Source organism: Chamaea fasciata, unplaced genomic scaffold (assembly GCF_029207755.1).
Source record: "Chamaea fasciata isolate MVZ Bird 193981 ecotype frontalis unplaced genomic scaffold, bChaFas1.0.hap1 SCAF_1, whole genome shotgun sequence".
NCBI classification, from domain to species: domain Eukaryota; kingdom Metazoa; phylum Chordata; class Aves; order Passeriformes; family Sylviidae; genus Chamaea; species Chamaea fasciata.
In genome coordinates, this window is record NW_027094086.1 from 79,781,056 (window position 1) to 79,794,334 (window position 13,279).

General features: G+C 34.6%; 1 protein-coding gene across 3 annotated transcripts in view; it reads right to left on the reverse strand.

Annotated features, from left to right (window-relative positions):
- Positions 1-13,279, reverse strand: part of CDH9 (cadherin 9) — a 101,004-nt gene that overhangs the window by 23,865 nt on the left and 63,860 nt on the right. For 2 of the 3 annotated variants that reach the window (XM_066186537.1, XM_066186544.1), the window contains 2 exons: positions 2,402-2,521; positions 11-178 (listed from right to left, as the gene is read on the reverse strand). In XM_066186537.1, coding sequence (XP_066042634.1) covers positions 11-178; positions 2,402-2,521 — 288 coding nt within the window. Of the gene's footprint in view, positions 1-10; positions 179-2,401; positions 2,522-4,168; positions 4,286-13,279 lie in introns of those variants that run through there. The other variant, XM_066186553.1, reaches the window with a different exon arrangement.

Genomic DNA, 13,279 nt, shown 5'->3' on the forward strand with positions numbered 1-13,279 from the left:
TGCTCCATACTCTGGGGGAAGCGAGGAGGATTGTCGTTGACATCAGTCAGTGTGATATTCACGGTGGTGGTCCCTGATAGTCCTCCCATCTGGCCTCCCATGTCTTTAGCTTGGATCACCACTTGGTATTGCTCTCTGTTTTCTCTGCTCATGTCTGGTAAAGCAGTCTTGATTATGCCTTGAAGGAGTGAAAAGAAAAAGGAGACAGTGTGGTGAAGGACAAGCACCATCCACTATAATCTCAGAGCTCTTAGATGAATTCATGTCAGATAGAATGTGTAGATGATAATCCATATCAATGACAACAAGGTATACTGCAATAAGCCTTTAAATCTATGGATGCTTTAATGTGATTTTAAGAAAAAGACCAAAAAAAAAATCTACAGACACATTATTCATTGTTTTTGTTTCACTAAATCAATTTGATTATTCTTTTAATGACAAAAATATCAATATGTTCATAGAATTAATGACATTTTTCAGTTTCTACCCCCAGTTATAATTTACTATTGTGTAATCTCCAGCCCTGGTGACATTTTGATACTATAGCACAAGGCTGAACTCTAACATGCCCAGGATTCATTATTCTGGGCTGTAATAGACCATTTATTGTGATGCTCAGTGATGTCCACTGTAAGTCAGCTGGGGCTACAGGTTGTAAAAGAATTGGACAAGACTCTAAAATTAGTTTTGATAAATTTTTTTTGGGGTGTCCAATTTGAAGAATTTCATAACTGCAATTTAAATGTCCCAGACACTTTTGAGGTACACAAAAAGAATAAGGGTCTCAGGTGAGAAAACCAAGTGGTGCTGTACACCACTTTTCATTAAAATTCCTTCAAAAAACCAAGCAAAGCTCTTTTTTTTTTTTTTTTTTTTTTTTTTTTTTTTTTTATTTAGAAGGGTGGTGGCTTTTCAAAGCTGGAGTGGTGAGAGCTGTCTCTTGTGGAGTGGGAAAATTTAATCATAGTTTACTTTTTCTGTTTGGAGGATTCACACCCCTGGCCTTTCTCTCCCAGAAAAAGGCTCTCATTTTAGGCTTCGTTTGACATTACACACAAAAAAAAGGCAACCCTGGAAAATTTATACTTCTAGAAAGTGAGTGAAATAAAGAAAAAAAAAACCCTTGCAGCTTAGTGGTTATGACATTTATGTCTGACCCAGGATTATCAGGTTCTGATTATCATACCTAGGCTTGTTAATGCATGTAACATGAAACATCAAATTGGATTAAAATGAAAAATAATCCCTGAACCAAAGATGAGAGTCCAGATCTTTCCCTTGCTGTCTGCCTGCCTAAACACCTGCTGCCATCACTTATTGTCCATGGGGTACTGGTCCTGTTTCTCTGCTCTTGCCTGGTAATAGTGTTTGAGTAAGGGACTGGAGAGAAGAGGAAAAAAAGAGAAAGATTGAAAAAAGGAAGAAAGCCAAACACTTTTATTCAAGGCAAAATTGTTATGCTCCCTTTTAAAATTGTCGCCTTGTGATTAATTTTCTTATGGTTTTGCTGTATTTAGAAATAAACACATTCTTTCAAAGGAAAGTAAGACATTGTCTGAGCACTCTCAATGGATTAGGAAGGAACTTCAGGGATTCTGGGCAGAGTTGCATTTAAATTCTCAGTTACCAAACCAGAATGATTTTGATAATATGCAATAAAAGCAAATGCAATGCCTACTGAGTGTTGAGTGCCTTAGGATCAGATATCTGCAAAGGGGAAGTTTCTGGTTGCATCTTTCTTTTCTGAACCCTAATTTTGAGTCATAGATATCCAAAGTTCACACTTTGTTTTTAGTTTGTGTTTGTCTCTTATATAATTTCTTGCTGAACAGGGAAACAGGTTTCAATTAATTCTTTTCAACTTGACAGCATTAATGATACTTGCTTCAGTTCTCATAACTCGTGGAATCATAATGCAGCTTCAAGAAAAAAAAAACCAAACAAAAAAACCCCCTTAAGTTAAAAATTGTCATTGGTCAGGAATCTATTCCAAACTTTTAGAAATATTTAATTACCTGTGAGATTATTTTTATCTTATAGTATGAAAATGTCCAGCTCCTATTTATGTTTTTTAAATGCAAACAGAAAAGAAATCCCAGAAACTGGTGCAAAATCGGCCCTTTACAGTATTTCAAACCTTTTTTTTTTCTTCCTTTACAATTAACAGTCATCTTTCGCAAATTTTAATTATACCAAGTAAAGCAATTCTTCTGTAATAATATTACTTTAACAGAAGAAGCATACTTTTATTTTGATTCTGGTTTTCATTTAATGAAATGGTATCAGCTCTGTGTCAAGTCGTATGTTAGTTCCAGCATTGAAATAGAAGTGAAATGTGTCTTGGTCCCTGCATCCTGTCACTGTTACTGCAAAAAGTGAGACTGAATGGGTTGCTAACCTGTTTCTGGATCCACTGAGAAATACGGCTGTCCCTGCAGGATGCTGTACACCACTTTAGCACTGTTCCCATAGTTGGCGTCATCAGCGTCTGTGGCTGTCACCTGAATAACAGATGTACCTAAATAGGTACCAAGCAAAGAATCAGAGGATTTCAGGAAGGCATTTACTTCTTGTAAACCACACACAGTTGTTGCAGTATTGAATTCAGTACAAAATCAAACAACATCCAGTGGACAGTTCCAGAGTTATCCTACCCAAGAGACAGTAAAAAAAAAAAATCCCATCATCCTAGTGACTGGAACTAAAATCATTATCACTTAAGATTCATGCTTTGGTTTAACAAGATGAATGCTCAGGGACTGACACATCTTTGAAACCCAAAGCAGCATTAGGTTTTTTGGTGATAATCTTCAATGGGTTTGAAGATTGTTCTCTGACAATAACATGATGCTAGCTGAAACTGTTCACTTAAAGGTTTGACTTAATTAAGTAATTAATAAATGAATAAATGAATGAATAAATTTAAAGCAAATTTCCCCTTATTAATTTTCTGCTTAGATGACATATTCCAAGTGTCTGAATTCTAACTCAATAAAACATTTTGTCTCATCCTAAACTGAATTTTGAGGTTCTATTTTAAAAAAATAGAAGTTTTTGCAATAAGAAATTATATTTGTGGGGTTTTGTCTGTTTTGTTTTCTTTCTTCTCTTGGTCAAAGTTATCTACCTATTTGGCAAATAAAGGACAATAAATGCTACTGACATTTTTTCAGCATTCACTTATTTTGCATGACAATAGTTTATCCTTGTTCTGTGATCATAAAGGAGACAATATTGGTTATAGGAGATCATGTGAGTCAATATATTTGGTGCAGTTTATGGGTTAGAAGCAAATAAAAGCTCCTGTAAAGCCTTTCTTACAAGATATAAAATCACAAAGGTGTCCTTCACAAGATTTTTTGTTCTTAGCACTTTTCAAGATGTCAGAATGCATTTTGCTCACAATCTAGGTCTGACAAATGTCTAGATAGATCAGGCAGTCCAATAGCTAGAGGTGTAAAGGTGCTTGACTCCTTGCCAAGGGAAGAAGGCTGAATGAGAAGAAGCTATTCACTCTACTTTTGGCCAGGTTGGTTTGGGTTTTTTTGAATCTCACTTTCTTTGAAAGAAAAAGTTCTAATAATCACTGTCCACTTAATTGATATCATTCCCTCTTCCTCTTTTTCTATACCTCCTGTCTCTCTAGATTGAACTTTCCCCAGAAAACCTGCAGGCAAATGTCTGTCTTGACTATAAGTTTAGAAGACCCTCATTCACCTGTGATTAATGTCATCAAAGTGAATAATTTCTACTGTTGCTATTCAGCATATCCCTGGGATTAGGAAGAGTAGAAATCCAGAGTAATCAAAACAGATTTGTGAGAGCACCTTATTATCAGGTCCTCTTAGATGTAACTATTTTTTTCATAGTATATAATACAGCTTTACAAATAATAGTTTTACCTACACAACAATTCCAAATATTTCAGGTTTTCTGAAGAGCATGTCAAGAGATAATCAATACTTCTTTCTCCACACCAAACAAGAAGAAAAAAAGTTGTAAAACTGTTTTGTCAAAAATCATCAGACTCTGAAGCGGGTATTTGTCATCAGGTATCTGGATTAATTTTTACCTGGTTAAACATCTAGAGATCATCTATGTGCCAAGCTCAGTAGTAAAGATTATACCAAAAAAGTAAATATTTAAGGACGTTATAATCACTTACAGTGTTCAGCAGAACTGCTCAGCTGGGCAGAATAAACAAGACAGTTCTTTGAGAATGGTAAAGTTCTATCAGTCCCATCTGCTTTCAGAAAAGCAAGTAGGTTAAATCCCCTGCCTCCTCAAGAGAAATAGGGAAAGAAGAGTCAATATCCCTTGCTAGCCTATAAAAACCCATGATCAGTAGAATCATATGCTTATACTGTGTGACATGGTAGCATCTAGAAGTTAAGAATCAAGAGGAATTTATCTGTCCATCCCAAGAAACAACCCAAAATATTTTAATCAGAAAAGGTTTTTACTGTGGCCTCCTGCTCTAGTCACTGTCATGGGAGTGACACAGAAATTTGAGTATGGTTTTAGCAACCTAATGCACATTAATGTTCTTTCTATCTTTTTGTAGTGTACTGTTTTGGTGAAGAGAAAACAAATTGCTGAATTTGTTTTGAGTTAGGTTTTTTGTGAGGTTTTTTTTGGTTTTTTTGTTTTGTTTTGTTTTGTTTTGGTTTTTTTTGGGTTTTGTTTTTTTTTGTTTTTTTTTTGTTTTTTTTGTTTTTTTTTAAGACAGTTATTACAGGGCTTCAGGCACTCTTTGGGAGACTTCTGCGTTTGTCTCATTGGAATGTCTATCTTTGTTTCCTGAGGCTCAAGTGTCATATAATCATGGTTGCTGAGGAGAGTACAGAAGAGAGTCCAGAAGAAATAACCCTACAGAAACTTTTCATGTGGTGAGAAGAGAGTATTACAAATCTCCTTCTTTCTGTTAAACTAGCAGTACAACTGTGAAAAACTATAAACAAGAGTATAACCACAAAAAATTCAATGTCAGCAGGAAGTTAACTCTCTTTGTCAACAGTCTGCTGTGTCATAAAGAAGGAATCTCACAAACAATAGACTTGTGCAACTTTCTTTCATGAGATAAGAAAATTCTCTTATCTTTTTGGTCAGAAATAACAGTGACATTAGGCAATGAAATAATGAAACTTAATATTAATTATGGAATAATGGGTAAAGAGGTAAAACTTCTTAATCATAGAAAAGTATACTTTATCTGTGCCTCACTTGAATGGTAGCCACAGTATGATTTATTTCTTTATTTGTTTATTTGTAGTCTAGATTAACTCACAAGCAGCCTCTTACCACGTTTGTCAGAGGAAATCAGCTTGATTTTTAAGTACAAATAGGCTGTCTGGATGAATCCATCAGGACTGAGGGAAGGAAGCACAGTCTGAAAAGAACTGGGGTGGGGACCATTTTATTGTTTGTTTCTTACCATCCAACTCTATTTTTAATGTGCAATAAATTAAATTAATTTTCCAAGCAAAGTTTGTCATCACCCTCATGGTAACTGATATGGCACTCACTCTTTACTTCAACCTGCAGGCTTTACCATTTTCTTTTCTCTCCCAGTTTTGTTGAGGAGGGGGAGTGAGAGAGCAGTTGGGCGGGCTTCTGGCAGCCGGCCATGATCAACGTGTCACAGAGCAAATTGGTGTGAAGGATGAAACAGAAAATGTGAGAATAACTACAATAGCAGTCTAAGTAGTGATAACATCACTCTTCTGCAAAGCCAAGTCCATTTCAACCCAATCCAACCCAGCAAGTCTAATCCATTTTAGATTGGTAACTAAATCACAGAGTTCTCAAGAAGTATGTCTTTCCCTTTCCCTTTCCCTTTCCCTTTCCTTTTCCCTTTCCCTTTCCCTTTCCCTTTCCCTTTCCCTTTTCCTCTTCCTCTTCCTCTTCCTTTTCCTTTTCTCTTCCTCTTCCTTTTCCTTTCCCTTTTTCCTTTCCCTTTTTCCTTTCCCTTTCCCTTTCCCTTTTTCCTTTCCCTTTTTCCTTTCCTTTTCCCTTCCCCTTTTTCTTGTCCTTTTTCTTTTCTTTTTTATCCTTGTCTTGAGTATGAAAACTTAAACACTTTTGTAACATACCTGTTGTATGATATATGGGGTCCTAATGTAGGGGCAGCAAAATGCAGAAGGTAAATCTCTCAAGTAACCTGAGAGAAGACAAATCTATATTTAATCTCTGTAAGTAGTGCTGCTGTGTGTGTTTGAGTGTGCATTAAAAAAATCATGTAAGTACATGTAAAAATGTAGAACCCAAAAAGGAAAATTATTAGTTAGAGCACTACTTCATATCTAGGAAGTGTCAGAATTGAGTGTTGCTAACACAGATTACTAGAACTCATGAGGAGTGAGACATAAATTTGAAAAAAAAGCCCACAACTTTTGAAATGAGAATGATTTTATGAATTATGTTGAAACTGCTTTCTATTCCTTTGTGCTATTTAGTGTTTGAAAGAGTCCCTCTGGTATAATTAGGTCCATGATACTGAAGTCCATTGCAAAACTGTAGTAAACAGCCTGAGGAGGATTGTTGCAGTGCAAAAGAGGTCTTCCTCTGAATGAGACAGGCACATATTTTGCTACATTTTCATGTGAAGTCATGCTGTTCAGCATTCAACTCTTGTTCCTGCTTGACTCTTTCGGCTGACATGAATTACAACAGCTTCTGCCAGTCAGAAGGATTTATCTGCATCTAGTGGAAAAAATTAGTTTTACTGATAACTTGTTCTGTAACCTTCATTTTAAAAAGTGTTCTCCATCTTGGGAGAAGAAAATGAGGAGATTATGTTGTTATTAATGTGTGCTTCAAGATTCTACTATGAATGTTGGAGAGAAAACGCAAAAAAAAAAAAAAAAAACCAAAAAAAACCCAAAAAACCCAAAACAAACAACAAAAAAACAACCAACCAAAAAACCCCCCCCCAAAAAACAACAAAAAACAGAAAAAAAAAACCAAACCCAAACTCCAAAAAACCCACAGTGATTTAAATATCAATCACAACCATGTCTTTTTTTTTTTTTTTTTTTTTTTTTTTTTTTTTTTTTTTTTTTTTTTTTTTTTTTTTTAAGGGAAATCTGGAACTTCAAAATGCATTTTGATTCTGACAATTTTTTATAAAATTAGTATTTCAGAAAAATTCAAACTTCTGATTTCAAGAAAAAATGAAAAGGCTTATGCTTTGACTGGCCAGTATAAAATATTCAAAAAGTAATTTGGAAATAAACCAGTCTGAAAATACCGAAACAGGATTTTTTTTTTACACGAGACAGCTTAATTTATTTTTTTTTTTTTTTTTTTAAATTTTAAGTCGACTTCTGTCAAAATTGGCAATTATTGAAAAGTTATGACTTTTACAGAGGAGTTTTGTCTGTGTATGTGCAGAAAGACTGTTTCATTTTCAGAAATAGAAGACCAGCTGGGGTAAGTGAAGAGGCAGGAAGGACTTTATCTCCCTAAAGGAGAAGTTTAAATGCTTGCTTCCTGTTTTCAAGCACAATGGCAATTTGCTGTTCATCAAGTTTATTTACAGAGGGAAGATTTTAGAAGGAGGTTATTTTCACAAGTGAAAAAGATTTGGGTAAGCTCTGGGAAACCTCTGGAGACAAAATTTGGAATTTTGTATGTCCAGAAGCCTAAAGAAGATGAACAGACACGTAGTTTGCTCAGACAACATCGCTCCAAGGATTAGGCTGACGTAGTCTGGAGATGCCCCTGCTGAAAACGTGAGTGAAATTTTAAGTGGGCTACAGAAATTGTGAAGGGTTTTAAACCACTTTTGTCTTTGAGACAAGGTTGTTCTCTCTGGAGTGCAGTCTGTGCCTGGGCAATGAACTGGACAAATTATGAACTAGGAGCTATGTGGTACTACCCAAGCCTAAAAATTTTAGGAAGGCATTGGTCTCACCACCAAGTGTCTTATTGTCACATCAGCTGGACAACATCACTTCTGACAACTTTGTAAGTTGTCAGAATAGGACTAAATAAGGTTGAGATACAACTCCTATTGTTTTGATTGGAAAAAAAAATCTACCTAAAATGCTGAAAGAATAGTGAACTGTGCTCTTTTGTACATAGCCATAATTTAGTGAGGCTTTCATTAGACTGGTCTTCCTTTTATATAGAAAGGTTGGCAGCATGAAAGATTTTGTAGAACAAAGGAAAAGAACAAATAAAAGCAGAAAAGCAGGTAAATAGATACATGATTGAAGGCAGAAGAGGAGCAAATGGGCATGGCCAAGAAGAAAAAATAAAAAAATGAAGCCCACTTAGAACAAGTAAGCGATCTGAGGAGCTAGAGTCAAAAGAGCAATAGCATTGAAATGAAAAAGTGAAAAGGACCATAAAATGTAGCTCAACCATACATATTGAGAAGAAAAGTTATAAAAAGACAAAAGAGAGGAGGTTAAAAAGATGGCATAAAAGAGGACATGTAATAAATAATTAATAAATTAAATTTTAACAAGTCAAACAATTTTTAATAATTGATCGCATAGTTTTGAGGTGAAGCTTTATTTCACTTGAAAATCTGTGGTCTTATTTTTGTGGTTCTTGTCTCACAAATTTTTTTTTTGATTGAGAAACCAGCTAATATACTAGCTACTGTATATGGTTACTGTTGGGTTTTGGTTTTTTTTTTTTTTTTTTTTTTTTTTTGATATCCACTGACTTCCCAACCCAGGAATCACAATCTTTGCACCACTGTGGTGTAGGTAAAGAATCACTGCAATCCTTGCTAATGTGACTAAAAGTAATATGTGAGAGACTTAAGAAAACCAAGCTATACTGCCTACTGTAGCCTTGCTTTCCCTCAGAATTACTTTTTCCTCTCCATTTCAGTACATATCAGTAAAAAGCACTCATTTCAGAAATACAAGATGCTATTATTGCACATCTTTACTTCAGAAACAGTACTTTATATTGTGTAAACAAAATGAGGAAAGAATGCTCATAATTTCTTGTGTGTGTTGCATTTTGATGGTTTGAGGGTTTGTTAACTGCATCCTTTCCTATGACAAAAGGAAACCCCATTTGTGATTGTGTTATGAGTACTTTCATTAGAGAAGGAACCAAGTACTAATGACTGTCTCACCACGCAGAGAGATGTAATGCATCTAAACTGCTCTGTCTATAATCTTTCTGCATTTGCCACTGAATACAATACATGCACCATTGTAACATAATGTCAGAAACTGACCTAGGAAATAATGGCTGAAGCTGAACAAAGCCTCCAGCCCTCACCCTCCTGCTGGTTGATACCTTGATACAGTAACTTTAGTTTTCCTTTGGCAGTAATTGTAACTGTGAAGTGCCTCAGACGCCCCCGCATGAGAATTTGAAAAGTATTATGGATGCAATAACAAGTGGGAAACAGTAAAAAGAATGAGGAATAATTTGAAGGACTGGTGAGTGAACAACTCTGTGCAAGTTTATTCTTCTGTGAAGCTCATTTTTCCCCTTCTCACCATAAAGTCACTTTTGAAACAGTAATACAGATGCAATGAAATGGCAGAGATGAAACAGAGGAAAGAGTAGTCAGACTCTTTCTAGTGTTAATGTAGATTGGCTTTTACATTTAATTTTCTAACGACTACAGAGGTACAGTATATAATGATCTGCCATCCTTAATAAATGAACTGCAGCTTAGAATTCTTGATTTCATACAATACGCTGTACACCTTTACAATTCAATAACACTTTTTTTATAAGGCAGAACAAGTATCTACAGTCTATGAATAAAAATACACTAAATTCCAATTAAAATACTTAATCACAGAATTATCCTCAAAATTTCAGCTGAAAATAATGGTGAAATTCACTGGTAGTGTGCTTCTGGGTCTGAAGCTGCTATATGTACAGAGGGTTGATCCAACTAGAAATAGTTGCTAATGAAATTGACATGCGGAAGGACCCAAAAGTAATGCTTTAGTATAGCCATAAATTACCCTGGTTACTCCTAATTTTCCCACAGAGAATATGGAAATAAGCCACCTGTATGAACTGGCAGCTGCCCTCCATGGCAGCTCAATCACAACTACTCCACCACATTTCCTTTCTACAAGTGAGAGCAGCAATTTTCACCCTATGCCCTAACCTTATTTCTGGAGTACTCCAAAAGAGAGAAACAATCTTCAGCTGCTTTTATGATTAAATGTAGGTAGAGTTTACCCTGTTGATCCTATTAGGAGAAGCCATAGTTCATAAAGGCTGCAGCAGGCTTATCTCTTGGTTAAAAATCCCTACTTCTAGCCAACAGTTCCAAAGGCTTTAATTTTACTTAAAGGTTGTTTTTTTGTTTTGTTTTGTTTGGTTTGGTTTGTTTTTTTTTTTAATTTATAGAATAATGACTTAGTCATAAAAATGTCATTTCTTCACTACTCTTCCTTTGTTCATGTAATACAGCTTTAAGATGCTTTCTGCTTTGCTGTTTGCTCAAAAGCATTTGTGGTCCTCCAAACAATTTCTGAAGTTCTCAAAAGAAAAAAAGCAAGCCTAAAAAACCGGTTTTCAAAGTTTCAGTTCTGATGTACATGCCTGTATTGTTGTGTATTTTGCAATGCAACACCAAAAGTTATAATTTTCTTGAGACAGAAAAAGTTAACATTCTGCACTTTTTTCTTCATTTGCCCTTTATTTTGAGCTCCACTTATGTTTCCTTTATAAGCTTTTGAATTTCTACTATGAATGAGAACTAGAACCTTGCTCTCATTTTCACCTTCAAAATTACTCTATAATACAAATTAATGCAAACCTTTACACAGTTCATACTTTTGCCAGTTCTGAAAAAAGGTGCTTTTTAAAGTCACATGTGAATCTCTATTATGGCTATGAGAAAGTACATAATTTTTAAGACGACAGGCTGTTTTCATCTTTATGTTACTTAGGATAATTTTTGCCATCTGTTGGAACTCCTTTTTGGGTAGCGATAAAGTTTGTCTCTTTAAACATTAATACAGTTCTGGAAAACAGCAATTTCCATAAAAATGTAGTGGATGAAGTTATTATGGCAGCCCCAAATTTACATTAGTTTATAATATGTAATTCATAAAAATCTCTTGGTTCTGTCATGTTTAGATACTCTGGATGTTGTCTGTTAAAATAACAATAAAGACCTATAATTTTGAGAAGTGGAGTCTAAAACTAGGCAAATTAATAAAATTCCAGGATTATCTCAATTATTTGATTTTTAAAGTTACATATTTTGGAGTTCTATTTTCACACTAAAGCAGAACACTTCTAGAGTATATATGTGTATGTATAGATAAATACAGATGTAAGCATTTATATGTGTGGGTGTATTGGTATAGGTACAAGTCTAGAATATTAAGTATGGTCAGCCAAGAGACTTTTCTATTTTTTTTTTCTAGACATTTAATTTATTTTCAAAAGTGTTCTAATACCTTAAGTATAATGTGTCAAATTATTCAAAGGCAAAAAGTGTTCTGTTAAAGACTGTTGAATTTTCAGTATGTCTGCAAATCAATTGGAAGTTCATTGGCTATTTAGTGCAAGATTCCACTCACAGTAAATGATCTTGGGGACAATCTCACTTGGACACATCTCACAAGTGGGCATGTTTCTAGCTGAAAAAAATTAAAGGTGTTGACTACAAATGACTTGCTTGGGAAATGCTCTTAAAAATGTTTAAGCCAATTTGAGAATGGCTAGACACTGTGGTGATTAGTGAAAAATCAGTGAAAATTAATTTGGCATATGCACTTAAATGGTTTGTTTATTTTCCTCAGGTAGGCACACCTTCCTGATGGCCAAGGTGTCTCTTCAAATTGTAGTCATGAAGTCAGTAAGTATCAGTCTTCTGGACCATGAAATCAAAGATTATTTTTTAACCTTCCTCTTTCTTAAACCACCTCTCTGAACTAAAGAGGTGGCTACTCTTTAGGTGTGTAGTAATTTTTTTTCACAACTGTCACATATTTTGACTTTATGAGGAAATAAACTTTCAATTTCTTTTACTGTGTACATAGCCTTTATATCACAGGTTATTTATCATTTGTCTTGGAGCAGAATGAAGTAACTGTTATTGAGATGGCTTTCTGGCAGGAAGCTTTGATGAGAATTTGAGGTTTATTGGCAGTTAACTTCAAGATATTCACACATGTATGGGGAACATTGTTAAATTGTCTTGTTCTGGTTTGTTGGGGAGGGTTGCTTGTTTTTAATCTCCAATTAGGTGTGAGCAATGTATTTTGAATATGAAGATATGAACAACTTTCATAGGGAATAAAACTGATACTTGTACAGATCTTAATCATGTTTGATCTTCTTTTTACAGTGTCGCACATCTATGAGGTTGTAAAAAAAAGCTATCCTGGAAAGTGTTCTGAAGCATCTGGTAATACGGTTCAAAATTAAGTAAATATGAACATCAGGATTGCTGTCATTGTGGAAACTTGCAAATGTACATTTTGGAAGATATTGAGAAAAATATGTGAGAAATGTTGTAACCTATTTGTTCTCATGCTTACTAAAAGATGAGTAATAGTGGGAATAATATCAAGCACTTTTCAAATAAGCAGAAATCAGACAAGAGAGTCCAGGATATGTAGGACTTTTCTTACCTTCATTTTCATTACTCTCTGAAGGCTGTGTATGGTACAGAAAATTTCCAAAATGACTATATGATTGCAAGAAGGAGAAATGCTGTCTTATAACAGAATTGAAGCTGAAGTATTAATTGAACTGAGAAAAGCACACGTTACTCTCATTCCTAGAATTCTTTTTCTGTGTTGCTAAAAACTTGCAATCATCCTACCTATATTAGTGATTTATTTTTAAAAAACCTATCATATTTATGTAATATATAAAAACATATGTATGTAATGCATGTGTATATAGATATGCATATATAGGCACATTTTAATTGATTTTTTTTTCTTATTTAATAATACTATATCCATTATGGAAAGATATTATATCATATCTATTAAGGTGAATAGTGGACTTCTTGGGGGTGAGTAATGTTCTTTACCTGTGTTTTCTACTCTTAGGCTGCTAGAATTCTGCAGGTAAATAATTTTTAATTGAAGTGGTACTAATAATTCATATCTACATGAGATAAAGATTTAACTTCCCAGTAACCCTATTAAATTGAGGATTATGATGGAGTGAGATAACTTACAAAAAGAGGTATTCAGGATAAATGAAGGATTTGGAATCTCGACCTTTGTTTTGGGAGAGACTGATCTGTTTGATGAGACTGCTATCTCTTTTGAAGATTGAAAATTATGTCAAAGCATCTTCATGGGTG